The sequence below is a fragment of the Parambassis ranga genome, chromosome 5 (genome assembly GCF_900634625.1).
Source record: "Parambassis ranga chromosome 5, fParRan2.1, whole genome shotgun sequence".
Taxonomy (NCBI): domain Eukaryota; kingdom Metazoa; phylum Chordata; class Actinopteri; family Ambassidae; genus Parambassis; species Parambassis ranga.
Window position 1 is genome coordinate 18,768,786 of NC_041026.1, and position 19,050 is coordinate 18,787,835.

A 19,050-nucleotide genomic window follows, 5' to 3' on the forward strand; every position below is an offset into this window, starting at 1 on the left:
TCGCTTTCTGCTGTCAAGTGGACGCGGAGGAGGCAGGCATTGGCCGTGGAGGCATCGCGGACGGTGGGAGATGCACTAATGCAGCTGCCAAGACACTGCAGAGTCTCCCCTCCTGCTCCCACTCACACACACACGCACCGCCAACACCAACACCACCACAATCACACAAGCCGGCGCGCTCACGACTCTCTCTCTCTCTCTCTCTCTCTCTCTCTCTCTCTCTCTCGCTCTCTCGCTCTCTCTCATCAGCAGCCCAGGCGCGTTCACGCTCACCAGGCAACAGAGGAGCAGGAGAATCTAGTTTGGCTTTATTTATCTCTCTGCAGAGCCACGTGGGGATTGTCATCACCATACATGTAGTTTTTATACAACACTGACCGCAGCTTCTCTGTCTGTAGCGATGGGCTTCTGTAAACGTCTGAGTGTAAGAAAATGAAGACATCTTCATATGAACTATCTGCGCCTGGATTACACCAACTGGGCCCCGAGCCCTCAGGGGCCTCAGCTGTGTTCACACATGGCTACAAGAACAAAGAAGCCCAGCAGGCAGATTTTGGTAATTCAATTAACGCTGTGACTGTTTACTTATATTTGACCCTAAATGATGAAACAAACTGCATTTTAAAGATTGAAATTCTCTATGGGTCTGCCTATAACTGTCTATAACTACAGATTGGATGACTATTAAAAAAGTCACAGCAGATTAATTTCTAATATATGCATATTCATTCTGATGAAATGTTTTTGTTTTAGTTTCCTTCCTCCAGGCTCCACCACAGTTTAAGATATGCATAGGACAAGACATGTAATGTTTGTTTCAGGGCTAAAGCCCCTAAAATGTATTTATGGTTGCAAAAAAATGGGATCCATAATTAGTTATTCTGAACCATATGTATCTAAAATAGGATGATGGGATCTAAATATCATCATATAAACAGCAGCAGATGTACTTTGATCAATAACATCTGAAATCCTGTTTTTTTTCTCTGTGATATTTGGATTTACCCATAAAATAAATTCTCTGTGTAATCCAGAGCAAAACAGTCTGTTATCTGTTTTCCATTTCGCCTACAACATGAGAGCATCCTATGTTTCAAACTTGCACACACACATCGTCAGAATTTAATACACATCAGTGCACGTGCAGCAGTGATCAATGCAGCTGCACTTTTATCCTGTAACACAAATCATTAACTGAATACCAATGCAATACACAGGTGGTATTCAGACACAGCGATCTCTCAGCTGTAACATAAATCTGGCAACAGTGGGCCACAACATGATGTAACACACACTATGTTGATCGCATTTCAGACATGCTCTATATATGAGCAAAGGGGATTTACTAGAACTGCACAGAAACAGAGGCTGATCGTAGAATTTACATTCAGATAGAATATATATGAAGACCTGTCCACTGACTGAAGGTAAAAGTCAATAATGATATGTCTCTGTATCCCTAAATGATGATCACCTCTTCTTCGGTTTAGAATGTTGGTTTTTCCAGACTGCTAACAATCATAAATGTGAAAACAAAAAATACTGATGACTGCAGCTCTCCGACAGCTCATCATTAATCCCTGTTCATGGATAAATTTTGTGGCCAGTACAACAGTGTTTGGCTTTAATTAGCAGCAGAGGACAGTGGTAGTTTCACTGCAGAAAGGGATGTCATCCTGCCGTGAGATTTCCTCTCACACACTACAGCATCTGAAGTAATAACAGCTCTCATCCAGAAGCAAGAAACCTCCAGAAGTGAAAGTCAACACTGAGATGACGGAGACACTCAAACACAGCTGCTTTAAGGACAGTCATATGGAAACTGTTTCACAGGAATCTGAAGCATCAAGTCTAACCGGTGTAACAGTGTAACAGGTACCAAATGGACAAGTGTCCAAAGTGGTGCAAGTAAGTGAGGTAAACCCCTCCTCATCCTGCCCCTGAGTAACTGACAGGTGAGAAATAACATGCACACATGTGACTGGCTGCAGTGTGTGATGTTTGTGCTGCAACACATTCACCAAAAGCCTTCCTGAAATGCAATAAGGAACATCTTTAATAAACAGTTTAACAACAGCACCTATGTTCTTTCCTTCAGACCGCATTAAGACGCTCCACAGCTGACCTGACAGGATGACTGCACCTATTCCTGCCCCCTCTGGGAGGAAGGATGTGGGCTCTGCTTTTATTCATCCCCCTGACGGCCCCATGTGCTAATACTGCTGTCATGTCCTGGGGAGAGAGAAGACTAATTACTGACTGCACAGTCTTCCTGCCAGTCCCCCCTCGGAGACACGAGCACTGTTAATTGGACGACAACTCCAAAGAGAGCTTAACGGTGAATGAGAGCGACCTTTAACTCATGTAAACAGCATTACAAATCTAAATAAATTTTTAATTTGTCATTTCCTGTATTACACTTCCATTACAGAGCATCATTGTTAATAAATGGTGTACATTTTAGCATTTAGAGTCAACGCTCTGATGGAGAATCAGCCTTTGATTACAGAACACCATGAGTCCACCATAGTCCTGACTATAGGGCGAAGGTTTGAGAGTAAGAGATGCTGCATGTTTCACAGATTTTAGTCATCACTCCTCCTGTGGATAACATTCGCCTGTGCATTCCTGTGTCTTACATGGTTCACACACATAGATCCTTTCGCTTGTGTATGCTTCCAAAAACAGGCTGACTGGGAATTTGCATAAAACGTACAGATTTTTAAGCATGCAGGCTTCTGTCTGCAAATGTGATATTTACACAGACATCAAATAGCATGAAATAGTATATTATAAATATTTTAGACAACCCCCAACCAACACCCAATATTTTTGCAACCTTACTAAAAGAGCAGGTACAGAGCACTTTGGACAGAAAGGCTGCTCTTTCGTGGCTGGCTGCACAACATGGTGAAAAACTCAAGTCAAATCTGTAAAGAACTTGTATCTTATTCATCATAAAGCAAACTCACACTGACCATTAATGATCAACCCTCCCCAGGGAGAATGAGGCCCATGGAGCTTTAGCCCAAAAAGATCAAATATATGAGGTTTACAAAAATTATTTTGGAGCATTTTCAGTGGGAAAACCAGTAGATATATGTCAACAGAAAGTCTGGGACAGACTTGAGGAGGGAAAAGATCACATTCTTATAGAAAAGTTGAATTATTTACAATCTGATTGATAATCAAAACTATGTTTACCAAAACTAAGTTAATTAATAATTTTGTGTAAAAGCAGAAGTAAATTATTATTTCTTAGCATAATGTGTTTTTTTTTCAGTGCAGGTCTTAGGCTCAGCCCTGCCATGCCCAGGAAGGATTCAAATGTAATCTTGCATTCAGCTTTTGCACTTCCTTGAAGGCATGAAATAAATTAAATACAAGCTTCAGCTCTCTTTGCCTTTTCCAAAGTGCCTTTTGTACATAATGTTGTAACTCATTATGGTGTGTAGGCAGCACTCTCCAAAAATAGCCCACAGTTCAAAACAGTACATTTTTTTGTGTGTTTGTTTTTTTGGGTGCTCATGATGAAGGCTGTGCTTATGGAGCCACTGTTACATTGATGTAGCTGTGTCTTTGAAGCAGATGGTTGGGTGGAGGTTAAATGTTTGGCTGTAGCACACCTTTAACCCCCCCCCCCCCCCCCCCCCAACAAAAAAAAGAGAAAAAAAAAAGAAAAGAAAAAAGACCATGGAACTACTGAACAAATATATTTATTCAGGTTTATTAAATAAGATGCTATCTCTAGAATTATTTGTTAAAATGAGGCTAAATTTAAAATTAGATAAGTCACATTCTAGTAAGTTTTTTTTCATACTAACGATATTCTCATAAGACTACACATACACACAGGCGCACTCACTCAACAGTGCTGACACACAGTAAGTACGCTGTTAAAACCTCCTGCAACACTGAGTAATGCAAAGCTCGCTGCACCTATATCCTGAGAATCATAAAAAATTAACAGTACCAAAGGCTAACTGCTCAGTTTAGCTTAATGATATACATGTTTTTATTCTTTGGTAATTCCTCACGTTAAATATTCAGATCATCTGTGAAATGTTTTAGAGAGGATTAAAAATGAACACTGCTCTAAGCCTCGTCAGGAAAGGCAGGAACGCTGGTAAGAGCTGGGATGAGCCTCTCGTACACGCTGATACCGTTCAGGAAGACATGCTCATTAAGATACTCGTTGTGATCGTGCAGCAGAATCGGTGTGTGGTTCATCGGAGAAAGGCCAATAGCAGGGATACCCACCTAGTTTCATAAAACACACAGAGTTCAAACAGAGCAAAGGCCTTCTCTCTGTATTGTCATGATGACTATAGGGTAGGGCTGCAACTAATGACTATTTCAGTAGTCGACAAGTCATCGACTACCTTAATGACTATTCGACTAATAGTAGACTATTAATTTGTCGTTGCTTCATTCGCTTCTGTGCTAAAGCTGAAGATATTGGGCTAACGCCCTCGGTTCAGGCTTTAAAAGCATGTGCGTGTGCGCTCATTCCCGCATCTGACAAAGCGCATTACCACTGAACCTACAGTTACTCCACACCAACCTAACATCTGGGCCATCCGGGTTTCGAACCCAGGACCTCTTGCACCCAAAATGGACAATGCAAATGTGTTACACTTGCATGCCATGCGATGATGTCACTAATGATTTTGTCATCGACTTTAGTCGACTAGTCGTTGCAGCCCTACTATAGGGAAATAAACATTAAACTGAAATGCCGGCTGAATACAGGCAGACTCACCGCTCGGATGAAACGGCTATCTGTAGCAGCTGGAAAGATCTCCTTTTCCAAAGTCATGTTCCTGCAGTAGAGATATATGTGATAAAGATCTTCAATATTAACATTTTGTCAGTTAAATCATGTGAATAAGCATTCATCAAAACATCCCTTAAAAAATTTTACAACCACAGTGTCCTGCATGTTTCCAATGAAATACATAATAAATGGAAAAAAAAATCTATCAGTTTTGCTGCCCAAACACTGTGGGGAACAGGGGGAGCTGTGTGTATGTATGCATTAGTGCACTCACATTCCCTTGCAGGCAGCACTGAAGGCACACCACCAAGGATCATTCTCTTCTGTCGAAGTGATATTCTGGTTCATGTGTTTCTGCAACAGACAACTGTTTTAGTCCATTGGACACACAATGAAAGGAGCAGCCTATTGTGAGTGTGAAGTACACACACCTGAGCAAATTCATAAGTGACGTCTTCTCCTGCTTCCTTACACCACTGCTTGATCTGTCTTTCAAACTCCTAGTAGGACGATAATAAAGTGTTTAAAGTTAAAGTACTAGTTCACACTAAAGTTAAACAAACTTACACACACACAGACCTGCAGATTCACTGTGGGGGGTATTCTCAGGTCGAAGCTGACGTCCATTTCAGCTGGGATGACATTATAGGACACGCCCCCTTTGACCATGGTCATATTCACTGTGGTGACATCACCAAGAGTGAAACACTCGCTGATGTCTAGTCTGAAACACACACACAGTAGCAATGACGTAATATTACACTGTAGAAAGTAGAACTGTCTATAAAGATATTTTATAAAACTTTTATAAAGTTTTTATAAAACACCTTTTAAATGTCTCAATGTTTAAAACTTAATAATAGCATCACTACCATGTGCGCGTCACTTCATTTTAGCCTGAACAACAGGATTATTGCTAGAACATGTTTTCATTCTGCAGCTTTGAACATCCTCCTGCACAGTCACAATATACAGAGATGTAGAGAGCACAAGGCAAACATGTGATATACGAGGGTGACTCACCTGTGTTTCTCCTTCTCTCTGAAGTCCAGGAAAGAGTTTATAACATGACGCTGCCAGAAAAAAACAAGTGTGGTCAAAGATACAACAATCAAAACATACAGTATTCCAGCTTGCAGGTGGTATTGCTAAGTCAGATATGCAGCACTGCAGTGATCTGGGTGAGTCCTGTATTGGTCAGCAGGTTTATTTATATACATTAAAACTAGGCCTGAACCTGACTCTTGTAGTGGGGACTGACACGTTTACACTTACAAGCTTCTCAGCAGCTGTGTTCTCCACGAATCGAGACCCATGACCTGGACTGCCCGGGCAGTGCACCGTAATCCCTAAAAACCAGAAGACACTCTGCCTCATTGAAGATGGACTTTATTCAGTTTAGAACAAAACTAAGTTAAACTATGAGATGTGAAGGTGTCATGTATTTTCTACTCACACCAGGGGTTCCTTTCTCCATAGAACACAGTGAAGGCCTCACCAGGATTTGCCAGACCTGCAGAGCACACACAGAGGAATGAAGACCCCCTCAAAGACAGCAACACACAATGACACAAACCAGTTTATTCTTTCAGGATCTCTCACGAGCCAACTTCACTCATGAGATCAATGATTTTTGCCGGTTTTTAATGAAAAGCTGGTGCACAAAAATATTTTTACTAATGCCGATGTTTACCTACACACAGATTATCCAGGCCTGTGTTACAAAGGATGTCCGTCCCACCTGTATGTGCTTTATATATCAGGATCATCTGTGAAAATGCTTTAATTCTCCTCACATTAAAAAGTGTATTCATTCATTCATTCATTTGTTTTAGCAGGCATGTTACCGGTTATCACAAGAATTGTTGCCATGGTTACCTGCAGTTTTTATCTTGTTGCATCATTTAGCAGCAATTATATATTTATCAGGAACAGTTTGAGGTGTGAAGATAAGAGAATGTTCACTGTGAACTTCAATCCACTGGGAGTTCAGTGTGCATTACGTTTTGAAGAGTGTTGGTAACATTTATTTACCTTCATCCAAGGCGAAACCAATATTTAATTTCTGAAATTCTGGATGCTTCACAAACGTTTCCATTCCCTTGTGACCTCCAACCTCCTCATCTAAGAAAAACAAGAAAAAATAATATGCATTTTTTTTTAGTGAAACTCGTGTTATCATTATCTATGTTCTGACAATCATTACGGCTGATCAGGCCTCTGGGTCACCAGACTCCTTGGAGTGTTTGTGTTCCAAAATGCACCCAGCACAGCGCTGTTCTGTGATGAACGGGCTGTTGTTTCAGTCCAATTTATGCAGACTTGAAACAAAGCCGATGTGTAGTAAATAGACAAAACACCACATGTACCAACAGGATCAGGAAACAATACACACTATTATCTAACTTGGTTTGCAGCAACTGAATCTGCATTGTTTTACAAAGGGATTGTTTTACAAAGGGATCAAATGTAAATCCAAGTTTCATCTTCTCCTCCTCCTGCTGTGTGATTAGCAGCAAAATGTGTTTATTTACTTAGAAGGAGGTTTGACATACAACAAGCTTTAAAAGGTCAACTCATTGTTAAAGATTAAACCAGTGATTCTCTTACATGTAGTACTTTCACCACATGACATGAGATAAAAGATCTGAGTACTTCTGAATATACATTATATATTAAAGCTGAGTCTATGTGCAGGAATCTTCTGTTAAACAGAAAGTTAGTGTGACACGAACAAAAAAAGTCAACCAAAGAGTGAGGTAGCTGTGAATCACAGGAACAGAAGCAGAGAAGCAGTCAAACATCTCACCAGGAACAAACATTAAATGCACGGTGCGCGCTGGTTTCCATCCCTCTGCCTTCAGACGTCTGACTGCCTGGATGTACCTACAGACAACAACAGGTACACACAGATGATAAATGACAGGATCAAGGGACCGACTGTGAGCTGAGAGTAATGCAGCTGAGTGAGCGCGTGTTAAAGCAGCACATACAATATACAAGTGAAGATCACAACAACACTAGAGCACAAATCCTGTTTCATAAAACAAGTTATCAAGGCAGCTTATACCCACTGTATAGTTACACATTTCATGTCCTGTGATCCCCGGGCATAAATGTTGCCCTCTGCATCTTTGAAAGCACTGAAAGCATCGTATTTCCAATGTTCCTGGAGAAGAGATTGATATCAAATCTATTTTTTTCATGTCTATTACAGACAGGTAATGACAGGATTGCAAGACAGTGGAGAGAGATGAATGCCACACCTGGTAAACAGGAACAACATCCGTGTGGGAATTCAGTAGGATGGATTTCAGCGTGGGCTTCGTCCCCTCCCATGTCATGATGGACACAACTCTGCCTGGCCACACCTTGAAAAGAACAGGGGACAGGGGACCACAGCCTGTATCACTTAAAAAAAACATTACAGTATTTAAACTGCTCATTTTTACACAAATTACCTCAATCTTTTTCATGGGCAGCTCAAGTTCTTCTGCTATTCTGTCCAAGAATCTCAGAGCAGCATCTATAAATGAATAAACAGATAGCACAACAGCCTGTTAAATATTAATACCTGGGTGAAAAAAAGCTCACTCTGTGAGCTGTGATGGTCAAAAGGTTAAGCAATAATACCACCATAATGATAACGATGATGATGACCGTAAGCATTAGCTCAATTAGCTCAATTAACTAAGGCTTTTTAAATGAGGCTCTAGGATCCACCTTTTGCTTTGACTAGCTGTTTTCCCAGCATAAGTCAACAAGCAGCTTATTTAAACCATGTATTTAAAATTAAATAACTTTTCAGAGTCTCTTGTAGGCAAACTAAACTAACCTAGTGTGAACCCAAAGTCCTTTTGTAGGTCTTTATTGTGCCGAGTTTGTAAAATAACAGACATTGTGGTAGTTTAAGACGTAAAGATAACATCATTGTTTTAGGGTGATTTCAAACAGCATCAGAGGCCTTTCTGAGAGTAAATCTTTCCACATTCACACTGCTGCTCTTTCTGTTCCCAGTTTTTCAGACCTACAGTGGGTCTTTCAGCATGTAAGTTCTCCTTTTGTTTGTGCCTGTTAGACTGAGGGGCACCCTGAACCTTAACCAGAGCCAGATGTTCTAACTGCAGTAACCAGGCGTGACCACTGAATGTTAAAGAACAGCTCTGCTCTCTGTTACAGACAACAGTCTTAATATGTAACTTAGAGGTAAGCAGATAAAAAATGGACTCTGATACAGAACATAAGATGATAGACCTGATAAAGGAAAAAAAATCACTGTCACACTTTAAAGAAGTTGAAGTCAGCTGTTTGACTCCTCTGAGACAAATTAAAGGGAAGGACATGTTTTGACTCTTTCTGTTGGAGGTGTCTCACCGTAGTCAGGCTCTGGGTGGACAGTTTTCAGGCGGAGGTAGTCTCTGAACAGACTCACAGAGGGGTCCTCGCCCAGAGGAGAGCTCTGTCCGCCTCCAACAACGGGACCGTCTTTGTCAGGCAACATGGTACGATTTAATCACTCCTCCTGAGGAAATGACACCCAAACAACACAAAATAATAAAAAGACACTCATGTCAGACACACATGGGAAATTATTCTGTATATTCTCTGTGACTTAAAGCCAAAGGAAAGGGTTAGACGGCACACACACTGTTATTTCTCTGCTGCAGGACACTCAGCAGCTGCGTGCTCACCGCTGGTTTAAACTGCACGCAGCGACGATAACAGGCCGGCAGACACACAGACATATCTAACCAAGTTAGCTACTGTAGATAGCGGTTTCTCACCGTACTCACCCTAAGCAGTTCACTTGTTTACCAGGTAAGCAGCAGCAGCCTCACTGTGTCAGCTGACTGCCGCAGGGTCCTCCTCTGCTGCGTCTTCTTCTTCTTGTTTATTGGCTGTTTGCTAACGTTGCTGACGTTTTGGTGCATTACCGCCACCCACCGGTAAGGAGTGAGACTCAAATGGCTTTATTTATGTTATTAAAAAAACTACATCCTCCCAAACAAATTAGTCGCCCTGAAATAAAGTAAAACATTTCGTCTTTCCCTCCTCCACACACTTTATTATTTAAGGTCGTACTGTTCTTCTTCTTGCCCTGCAGACATCACATGTGCCTGTTAAAGTTTGCTGTTCAAAACATACAGCTGTTAACCTGGAGGCTGAAGCCTGCCGATGGGGAACGCCCTGGACAGGTCACAGGGCAAACTAACAAACATCTAACATAACAGGCATATTTGTGGTAGGAAGGAGGGACAAACCCACCCAGGCACAGGGAGAACAAGCAGACTCCACACAGAAAGGCCCCCAGCCACGTGAACCAGGAACGCTGGATCCACTGGTTCAGCCTCTCTTCATTTTGATCACCTTCTTTGAAACCTTGTCTGCTTTTTTGTCTCTATGTATGTGTGCTGGTGCCCATACAATCTACTGCCTTTAACGGTCTTGTGTTTTTGGCCCACTGCACTGCTATATTGCATTTCCCCTTTTTATTCTGGTAAGTATAGATTTGCTGGTAATGGTACTGCTGGGGCAGTATTTTGATGTCAATCGCTCCTTTAGTTACTGTCCATCCAAACCTTGTTGTCTTCCTTCTCTCCTTTCCCAGTGTGGTTTTACCATCATATATGTTGGATGATCTTGATCTGTGGGTGATTCATTGACAGCTGCATCATTTCCATTATCTTTGTTTTATTGACTAAACATTTAACAGCCCATTTATCAGACCTAAACTCAACCCTACTAACACTAATAAAGTTAAACCTTTATACAGCCAGCACCAGTTTAATCTGAAATCAACTCTGCCCACTTTCAAGCAGTTTGTGGACTGTAAAACAAGAGAAAATAAAACTCTAGATTTACTGTATGCTAATGTTAAAGAGGCATACAGCTCCATAGCTCTCCCTCCCTTGGGCAGATCAGACCATAGCCTAGTCCACCTCAAACCCCAGTATATACCAGCAGTACAGCGGCAGCCGGTGACCACCAAAACTGTACGGAGGTGGACACCGGAAGCCCTGGAGACCCTGCAGGGATGTTTTGAGGTGACTGACTGGGATGTGTTCTGTGACACCCATGGTGAGGATGTAGACACACTCACAGACTGTATCACAGAATATGTTAATTTTTGCACAGATTCACTAATCCCCACCAGGTCAATACGCTGCTTTCCAAACAATAAACCATGGGTGACAAAGGACATCAAGGCATCACTCAACAGAAAGAAGACAGCCTTCTTGAGTGGAGACAGAGAGGAGATGAGGAGGGCCCAGGCAGAGGTGAAGGAGAAGATTGGAGAGGGCAAGGAGGAAGCTGGAGAGCCAACTTGCCCGGAACAACTTGAGGGAGGTATGGAGTGGCATGCGAACCATCACCGGCCACAATAGGATCTCCGACCAGCTGATGGATGGAGATCTGCAGGAGGCCAACCAGCTGAACCTGTTTTTCAACAGGTTTGATAGTCCACTCCCTGACCACCCTCCCCCTCCCTGTGATGCACCATTAACACCTGTCGATAACAACAATGTACCTCCTCCTCCTCCCCCTCCCCCTAACCATACTAACCAGTTTCACCTCCCCATCAATAACATCACCCTGCCCCCCTTACCCCACCTTCCATTAACAACCCCCCACCCTCCCCCATCAGATCTCTCTCTCTGCTCTTCTGTGTCCACAGTTACCATCACCACAGAAGATGTGAGGAGGGAGTTCAGTCGCCTACGACCGGGAAAAGCTGCAGGACCGGACGGACTCAGCCCCAGAGTACTCAGGGACTGCGCCACACAGCTGTGTGGGGTCTTCCAGCACGTCTTCTCCCTGAGTCTGAGCCTGATGACTGTCCCTGCCCTGTGGAAGACAACATGCCTTGTTCCTGTGCCCAAGACCAAACATCCAAGCACACACAGCGACTACAGACCAGTTGCTTCACATGTGATGAAGTCTCTGGAGAGGCTGGTCCTGAAACACCTGCGTGCTGTTGTGGAACCATCGCTGGACCCCCTGCAGTTTGCTTACCAGCCCCGTATTGGAGTGGAGGACGCCATCATCTACCTGCTGCACAGAGCACACACCTACTTGGAGGAGGCAGGTAACACTGTTAGAATCATGTTCTTTGATTTTTCCAGTGCGTTTAACACCGTGCAGCCTGCCCTTTTGAATAGGAAGCTCCTGGACATGCAGGTAGAGACCCCACTGGTCACCTGGATCACTAACTATCTTACAGGTCGACCACAATTTGTGAGGCTGAGGAACACTGTCTCGGACACGATAGTGAGCAGCACGGGGGCACCCCAGGGCACGGTACTGTCTCCATTCCTGTTCACACTCTATACATCGGACTTCAGACACTGCTCACAGTCCTGCCACCTGCAGAAGTTCTCGGATGACTCTGCCATTGTGGGCTGCACCAGCAGAGGTCGGGAGGCGGAGTATATGAGTGTGGTGGACAGCTTTGTGGAGTGGTGCGGACAGAACCACCTGCAGCTGAATGTCACAAAGACAAGAGAGCTGGTGGTGGACTTCAGGAAGCACCAGACACTCCCAAACCCGGTCAGCATCAAGGGTACCAACGTGGACATTGTGGACAGCTACAAATACCTGGGTGTCCACATTGACCACAAACTGGACTGGTCCACAAATGCAGAGGCAATATACAGGAAGGGACAGAGTCGCCTGTATCTACTGAGGAGACTCAGGTCCTTTAACGTCTGCCAGACCATGCTGCAGATGTTTTACCACTCGGTGGTCTCCAGCGTCATCTTCTACGCTGTAGTGTGCTGGGGCAGCAGGATGAAGACGGCCGACACCAACAGACTCAACAAGCTCATTAGGAAGGCTGGCTCGGTGCTGGGAGTGGAGCTGGAGTCTGTGGTGGAGGTGACAGAGAGGAGGATACTGAGGAAACTCCTCAGTATTCGTAACAACACCTCTCACCCCCTGCACGACACACTGCTGTCCTACAGGAGCACATTCAGCGGTAGACTGAGACTACCGAGGAGCAGCACAGAACGCCACAGGAGGTCCTTCCTGCCAGTGGCCATCAGACTGTATAACTCCTCCCCTTTCTGTAGGGAGAAGCGCTAGATATTCATGTCAGGCATCACTGTCATTCCCTCCACTGGTCTATATCATGTTTACTTAGCACCTTACATCTCCATATTTGTATCCAGGTATCATATATTGTGCTCATACTGTGTACTGTACTCTTAGTTTGGATTATAGTGACACTTATACCTATACTCTGTACTTAACTGCATTTATTGTGACTTGATACCTCTGGCACAAGAATTTCCTTCGGGATTAATAAAGTTTTATCTTATCTTATCTTATCTTATCTTATCTTATCTTATCTTATCTTATCTTATCTTATCTTATCTTATCTTATCTTATCTTATCTTATCTTATCTTATATTTATGTGCGGATGTTATTATTCTCCCCTGTAGGTGTAGAACTTAATTGAATAACATACACAAGCAAAGCATTACTCATTTACAGTCATGTTTTTTTTATGTACATGTGTTTACAACTCTCTGTTTTACATGGTTATATGAAGCGTCTGTTTTTATTTCATGTCTGTCTTCTCTGGTTTTCAGTGTCATATTTTTGTTTTTTCTGACATTGTAAAAAGATCAAAATAAAATGATTTCTGTGTTTATAGAGACAAAATTACTTGACTTTAAATGTATTATTCATCCAGTCGATGGAGCAGTGGTGTGTTTTATACTCTCATCATCCGTCATCGTCCGTCTGTTCATCTTCCAGGCTTCACTTCACGTTGGTGGAGAGATTGATGGTGATAGTTTAGCTTGGTGACAGTGTTTGAACATTTTACCTCCAAGAAAATGAGCAGTGAAAGGTGTCAAGAGATGCCTTCACTTACATGTTAAACATTGTTTTCAGTATTTTTGTGCAGCTGTAATGGACACGATTTTAGGTCTTTAACATAGTATATAATGTGAAATAAATGATGTTCCTACCTGATAAAATGCCACATTTGTCATGCCTGTGTGTTGCAGCTGATCAGCATTTCTCTCTGGCAGGTTCTCCTTGTGTGTCCCAGCAGGAGGAGAAGGGTAATGGTGGGTTGAGCTGATGATAAAGAGGAGGGGGTTAACCCTAATGAGAAAGGGTGTTAGGGTGGTACGATCATTTAAGACAGAGGTGAAGGTTGGCAATAGAAGAAGTCAAAATACGGTATAATTTCACTGGTGGTAACACCTCCTGCTGGGCTGGTGGTGGAGGATCAGAGCCTGAGTGTGGACAACAGCTGGACTGAAGTTGCTGTCATCACGTGTAATCACCACTGTCAGTTGTGTCATTGTCCCTCCTCTCACACAGGTGGCGCTAAGTTTCCTAAACTCAGCCTGGAGCAGTTCAGTCCATGCTTGTTTGAAAAGTGGAACAGTAGCTGTGTCCCAATTCAGGGTCTGCATCCTTCGGAGGACGCGGCCTCCTGAGGATCCTCCGGAGGATCCTCCACCGTTGGTAAATGGGACGGTCTGGCCTTCAAATCACTTCCTGATTGTGGCGCGACGTCATAAATTTTGCCCCGGGAAAAACAAAAGCAGCGACAGCGACACAACACGGACTACACAACAAACGGGACAACAGTGTGGATTTAGACATTTGGAATATTTTAATATATTTATTTGTTGTTGGAGGAAGGGGAGAGGCGGCTCCAGCGGCAGCAAAACCGGTGACGGCTCATTTTCTTCAGGCTGGGAGAGCGCAGTGGGGAGGTGACGGTAAGCTGCTGTTTAACCATATTATTGATCATAATTAATATACCAGTTACTGAGCAAACGCTAGATATATAACCAGTAGATAGACAAATATGATTAAATTTATATTTGATTCAATTGTAAGACTTGATACAGGGTCTGTTTGTAATTTTAATACTTTAAATTAAATAGCTAAATGTGTAAGAACCCTGCAAATAACCCTGAAACCACTGCTTTAATGTGTCATTAAGCATCAGGTCTGTCACTGCACCAGAGAATTACTGCTGGGTGGAGGAGAGTGGGGCTCCCTGCAGGACCAGCTGTCTGTCCTGGAGGAGGTGTACTGACCATCATCACCTTTGGAGGGTGAGGATACATATTTTATAGCTTTTCATATTTTAAGCTGCGTTGGAAGCCGCTCTGTTGAAGTTATTATTTTTATTTTTGCCCTTTTTAAAAACATCTTTAGTAACATGGCAGCCGCCGATCGTCAGCTCTGCAAACCCTGATGGACGATGTGGTGGACAGAGGAGACAGACACCCCCCTCCCCCAGATGATGTCCCACTCACAGCCAGAGGACTCCAAGGTCTTCACCGTGGCATCATCCAGTCCAGCAGCACCAAGGACTCCTGCTCAGCCAAACATTTATATATATGTTCTTTGTGAATAGTATTTTCTGCTGATTTTTATAAATAATAAACTGTACATTTTCATAATGTCCACTGGTAAATAGTTAGAAATGTTCAAACTGTGTCTTTGTAAATATTGTACATAACACAACACACACACAATAAATGATTTACTGTTGTCACTGAGAAGTTGTTCAAAAGTTTACTTCAATTATAAATAGGTGAAAACACATATGTAACAAGGTTAGAAGAGTTTAAGAACACAGAGACAAGAACGATTTAATATCATCCTTTAATTTAATAAGTAACATTTAAATAACACAGAACATAAAATCACTGCTGTCCAACATCCTCTGTATGAGCTGAGGTCTGTCCGTTCTTTCTCTGCTCTCTCTCTCCTCTCTCTCCCCCCTCTCTCTCTCTCTCTCTCTCTCTCTCCTCTCTCTCCCCCTCTCTCTCTCCCCCTCTCTCCCTCTCTCTCTCTCTCTCCTCTCTCTCCCCCTCTCTCCCTCTCTCTCTCTCTCTCCTCTCTCTCCCCCTCTCTCTCTCCCCCTCTCTCTCTCTCTCCTCTCTCTCTCTCTCTCTCTCTCTCTCCTCTCCCTCCCTCTCCCTCTCTCTCTCTCTCTCTCTCTCCTCTCTCTCTCTCTCTCTCTCTCCTCTCTCTCCCCCTCTCTCTCCCTCCCTCTCCCTCCCTCTCCAGCCTCATCTCCTCCGTTATCAATTGTCAGGTTTCTTCTGTTTCTCTCTGCTCCTCCTACAACAAAATGCCAACAGGCAGAAAGACCGTTTGATATAATAACGATAATATTGCTCCTCACGTGAACTATACTTTATACTATACTACAGTAAACAACAAGAAAGAACATCCAATCAAAGCGTTTAGTTTTAGCGCCTCGTATCAACAGGACGTCATGTTTGTAAATATGAAACTCATTTTTTTAATGCCGCTGTCACTACTAGCATTTTAAAACTCTCGAACTACTGCTCTTTACTTACATTTAAATGTGAATTCGGCACTCCTGCCGCTGCCGCTCGCTTGGTCCGTCATTGTACTATTGGACAAAAAGTAGGCCCGCAAAGCATTGTGGGATATTTAAGGCCACGAAGGATGGTAGCGATGCGTCCTCCAAATTCAGGCAAAAGGAGGACGCATTTGGAGGACGCATTTGAAGGACCCTTCGACTTTTGGCGAATTGGGACAGCCTTCGCGCAGCTTTGTGACGTAAGCGGCCTTAAAATGCGCACTGCGAAGGATGCAGACCCTGAATTGAGACACAGCTAACGAGTACAATGGCGTGAGAGAACTCTCTGGGCAAATAATATGGACGTAGACTCACCGCTAGCAGTTCAATGTCCGGGCTGCACACACGCTCCTTTACCGTAACGTGTCCCGGGCTGCACCACCGGTTGTTCACGTAGGCTGTGTCCCATTTCAGGGTCTGCATCCTTCGGAGGACGCAGCCTACGCGGTCTCAGGAGGCCGCGTCCTCCTGAGGATCCTCCGGAGGATCCTCCACCGTTGGTAAATGGGACGGTCTGGCCTTCAAAGCACTTCCTGATTGTGGCGCGACGTCATAAATTTTGCCCCGGGAAAAACAAAAGCAGCGACAGCGACACAACACGGACTAGACAACAAACGGGACAACAGTGTGGATTTAGACATTTGGAATATTTTAATATATTTATTTGTTGTTGGAGGAAGAGGAGAGGCGGCTCCAGCGGCAGCAAAACCTGTGACGGCTCATTTTCTTCAGGCTGGGAGAGCGCAGTGGGGAGGTGACGGTAAGCTGCTGTTTAACCATATTATTGATCATAATTAATATACCAGCTACTGAGCAAACGCTAGATATATAACCAGTAGATAGACAAATATGATTAAATGTAATTTATATTTGATTCAATTGTAAGACTTGATACAGGGTCTGTTTGTAATTTTAATACTTTAAATAAATAGCTAAATGTGTAAGAAACCTGCAAATAACCCTGAAACCACTGCTTTAATGCGTCATTAAGCATCAGGTCTGTCACTGCACCAGAGAATTACTGCTGGGTGGAGGAGAGTGGGGCTCCCTGCAGGACCAGCTGTCTGTCCTGGAGGAGGTGTACTGACCATCATCACCTTTGGAGGGTGAGGATACATATTTTATAGCTTTTCATATTTTAAGCTGCGTTGGAAGCTGCTCTGTTGAAGTTATTATTTTTATTTTTGCCCTTTTTAAAAACATCTTTAGTAACATGGCAGCCGCCGATCGTCAGCTCTGCAAACCCTGATGGACGATGTGGTGGACAGAGGAGACAGACACCCCCCTCCCCCAGATGATGTCCCACTCACAGCCAGAGGACTCCAAGGTCTTCACCGTGGCATCATCCAGTCCAGCAGCACCAAGGACTCCTGCTCAGCCAAACATTTATATATATGTTCTTTGTGAATAGTATTTTCTGCTGATTTTTATAAATAATAAACTGTACATTTTCATAATGCCCACTGGTAAATAGTTAGAAATGTTCAAACTGTGTCTTTGTAAATATTGTACATAACACAACACACACACAATAAATGATTTACTGTGGTCACTGAGAAGTTGTTCAAAAGTTTACTTAAATTATAAATAGGTGATGAAACACATGATGTAACAAGGTTAGAAGAGTTTAAGAACACAGAGACAAGAACGATTTAATATCATCCTTTAATTTAATAAGTAACATTTAAATAACACAGAACATAAAATCACTGCTGTCCACCATCCTCTCAATGAGCTGTGGTCTGTCCGTTCTTTCTCTGCTCTCCCCCTCTCTCTCCCTCTCCCTCCCTCTCCAGTCTCATCTCCTCCGTTATCAATTGTCAGGTTTCTTCTGTTTCTCTCTGCTCCTCCTACAACAAAATGCCAACAGGCAGAATGACCGTTTGATATAATAACCATAATATTGCTCCTCACGTGAACTATACTTTATACTATACTACAGTAAACAGTCCAGAAACATTCAATCAAAGCGTTTACTTCACAGCGCCTCGTATCAACAGGACGTCATGTTTGTAAATATAAAACTCATTTTTTTAATGCCACTGTCACTACTAGCATTTTAAAACTCTCAAACTACTGCTCTTTACTTACATTTAAATGTGAATTCGGCACTCCTGCCGGTGCCCCTGCCGCTCGCTTGGTCCGTCATCGTACTATTGGACAAAAAGTAGGTCCGCAAAGCATTGTGGGATATTTAAGGCCACGAAGGATGGTAGCGATGCGTCCTCCAAATTCAGGCAAAAGGAGGACGCATTTGGAGGACGCATTTGAAGGACCCTTCGACTTTTGGCGAATTGGGACAGCCTTCGCGCAGCTTTGTGACGTAAGCGGCCTTAAAATGCGCACTCCGAAGGATGCAGACCCTGAAATGAGACACAGCCGTAGAGCGCAAGTCCCCCTCCTTTCTTCCTGCCACTCTCGGTACAGTTCCTGTCCGCCCGTACCAACTGAAAGCCGGCTAAACTCACGGTAGAGTCCGGTATGTTTGCGTGCAGATATGTCTTATAAATGGGGAACACACAGGCTGTCAGGTAGAGTTAAAGAGTTGTTTTAGCTCAGCTGGCTCCGTTATCCAGCAGCCTCCAGTACAGTATGTGGGATCTGCCGCTTTGTTCTTTGTTGCGGCTTTGGGTAAGTTTTGGGGATGATGTTGTTTTTGTTTGCTGTAGTACTGCCACTCTGTCAAATCTCATGTCGGTTTACAATTGTCATATTTTTGCTTTAAATGCTGGATAAACAATCTCAGTTGTTAGGAGCAAGCCCCATTACTTACTTCATGGAACTGTAAAGGTCTTGGTGGTGCCTTAAAGAGGGGCAGAGTACTCTCACATCTTAAATCTCTGTCTTCTGATATTATTTTTCTACAGGAAACCCACATTCAGCCAACTGAACGGGGGCGTT

The 19,050-nt window shown here is 43.3% G+C and overlaps 1 protein-coding gene across 2 annotated transcripts; it reads right to left on the reverse strand.

The window, feature by feature from the left end:
• Positions 1–3,991: 3,991 nt before the first annotated feature.
• On the reverse strand, positions 3,992–9,681 carry LOC114436037 (aminoacylase-1A-like). Of its 2 annotated transcripts, none has more exons than XM_028406084.1 (15): positions 9,571–9,681; positions 9,152–9,299; positions 8,239–8,303; positions 8,044–8,148; positions 7,852–7,946; positions 7,587–7,663; positions 6,812–6,901; positions 6,234–6,290; positions 6,053–6,126; positions 5,801–5,850; positions 5,357–5,501; positions 5,209–5,277; positions 5,052–5,131; positions 4,763–4,823; positions 3,992–4,260 (listed from the first exon to the last, which is right to left on the reverse strand). In XM_028406084.1, exons 2-15 carry the CDS (start codon positions 9,276–9,278, stop codon positions 4,096–4,098), a joined length of 1,260 nt encoding a protein of 419 aa, XP_028261885.1. In that variant the 5' UTR covers positions 9,279–9,299; positions 9,571–9,681; the 3' UTR covers positions 3,992–4,095. The 2 variants fall into 2 exon arrangements, with proteins under 2 accessions (XP_028261885.1, XP_028261886.1); XM_028406085.1 differs by having other exon boundaries at positions 9,469–9,601.
• Positions 9,682–19,050: the final 9,369 nt, after the last annotated feature.

Excerpts from the sequence above, each read along its gene's own strand:
- LOC114436037 (XM_028406084.1), bottom strand. The coding sequence starts at position 9,278 with ATGTTGCCTGACAAAGACGGTCCCGTTGTTGGAGGCGGACAGAGCTCT. Across the intron at positions 7,664-7,851 it reads ATGAAATGTGTAACTATACA|GTACATCCAGGCAGTCAGAC; the intron begins GTGGGTATAAGC and ends TGTTGTCTGTAG. Across the intron at positions 5,132-5,208 it reads TCACTTATGAATTTGCTCAG|AAACACATGAACCAGAATAT; the intron begins GTGTGTGTACTT and ends TGTCTGTTGCAG.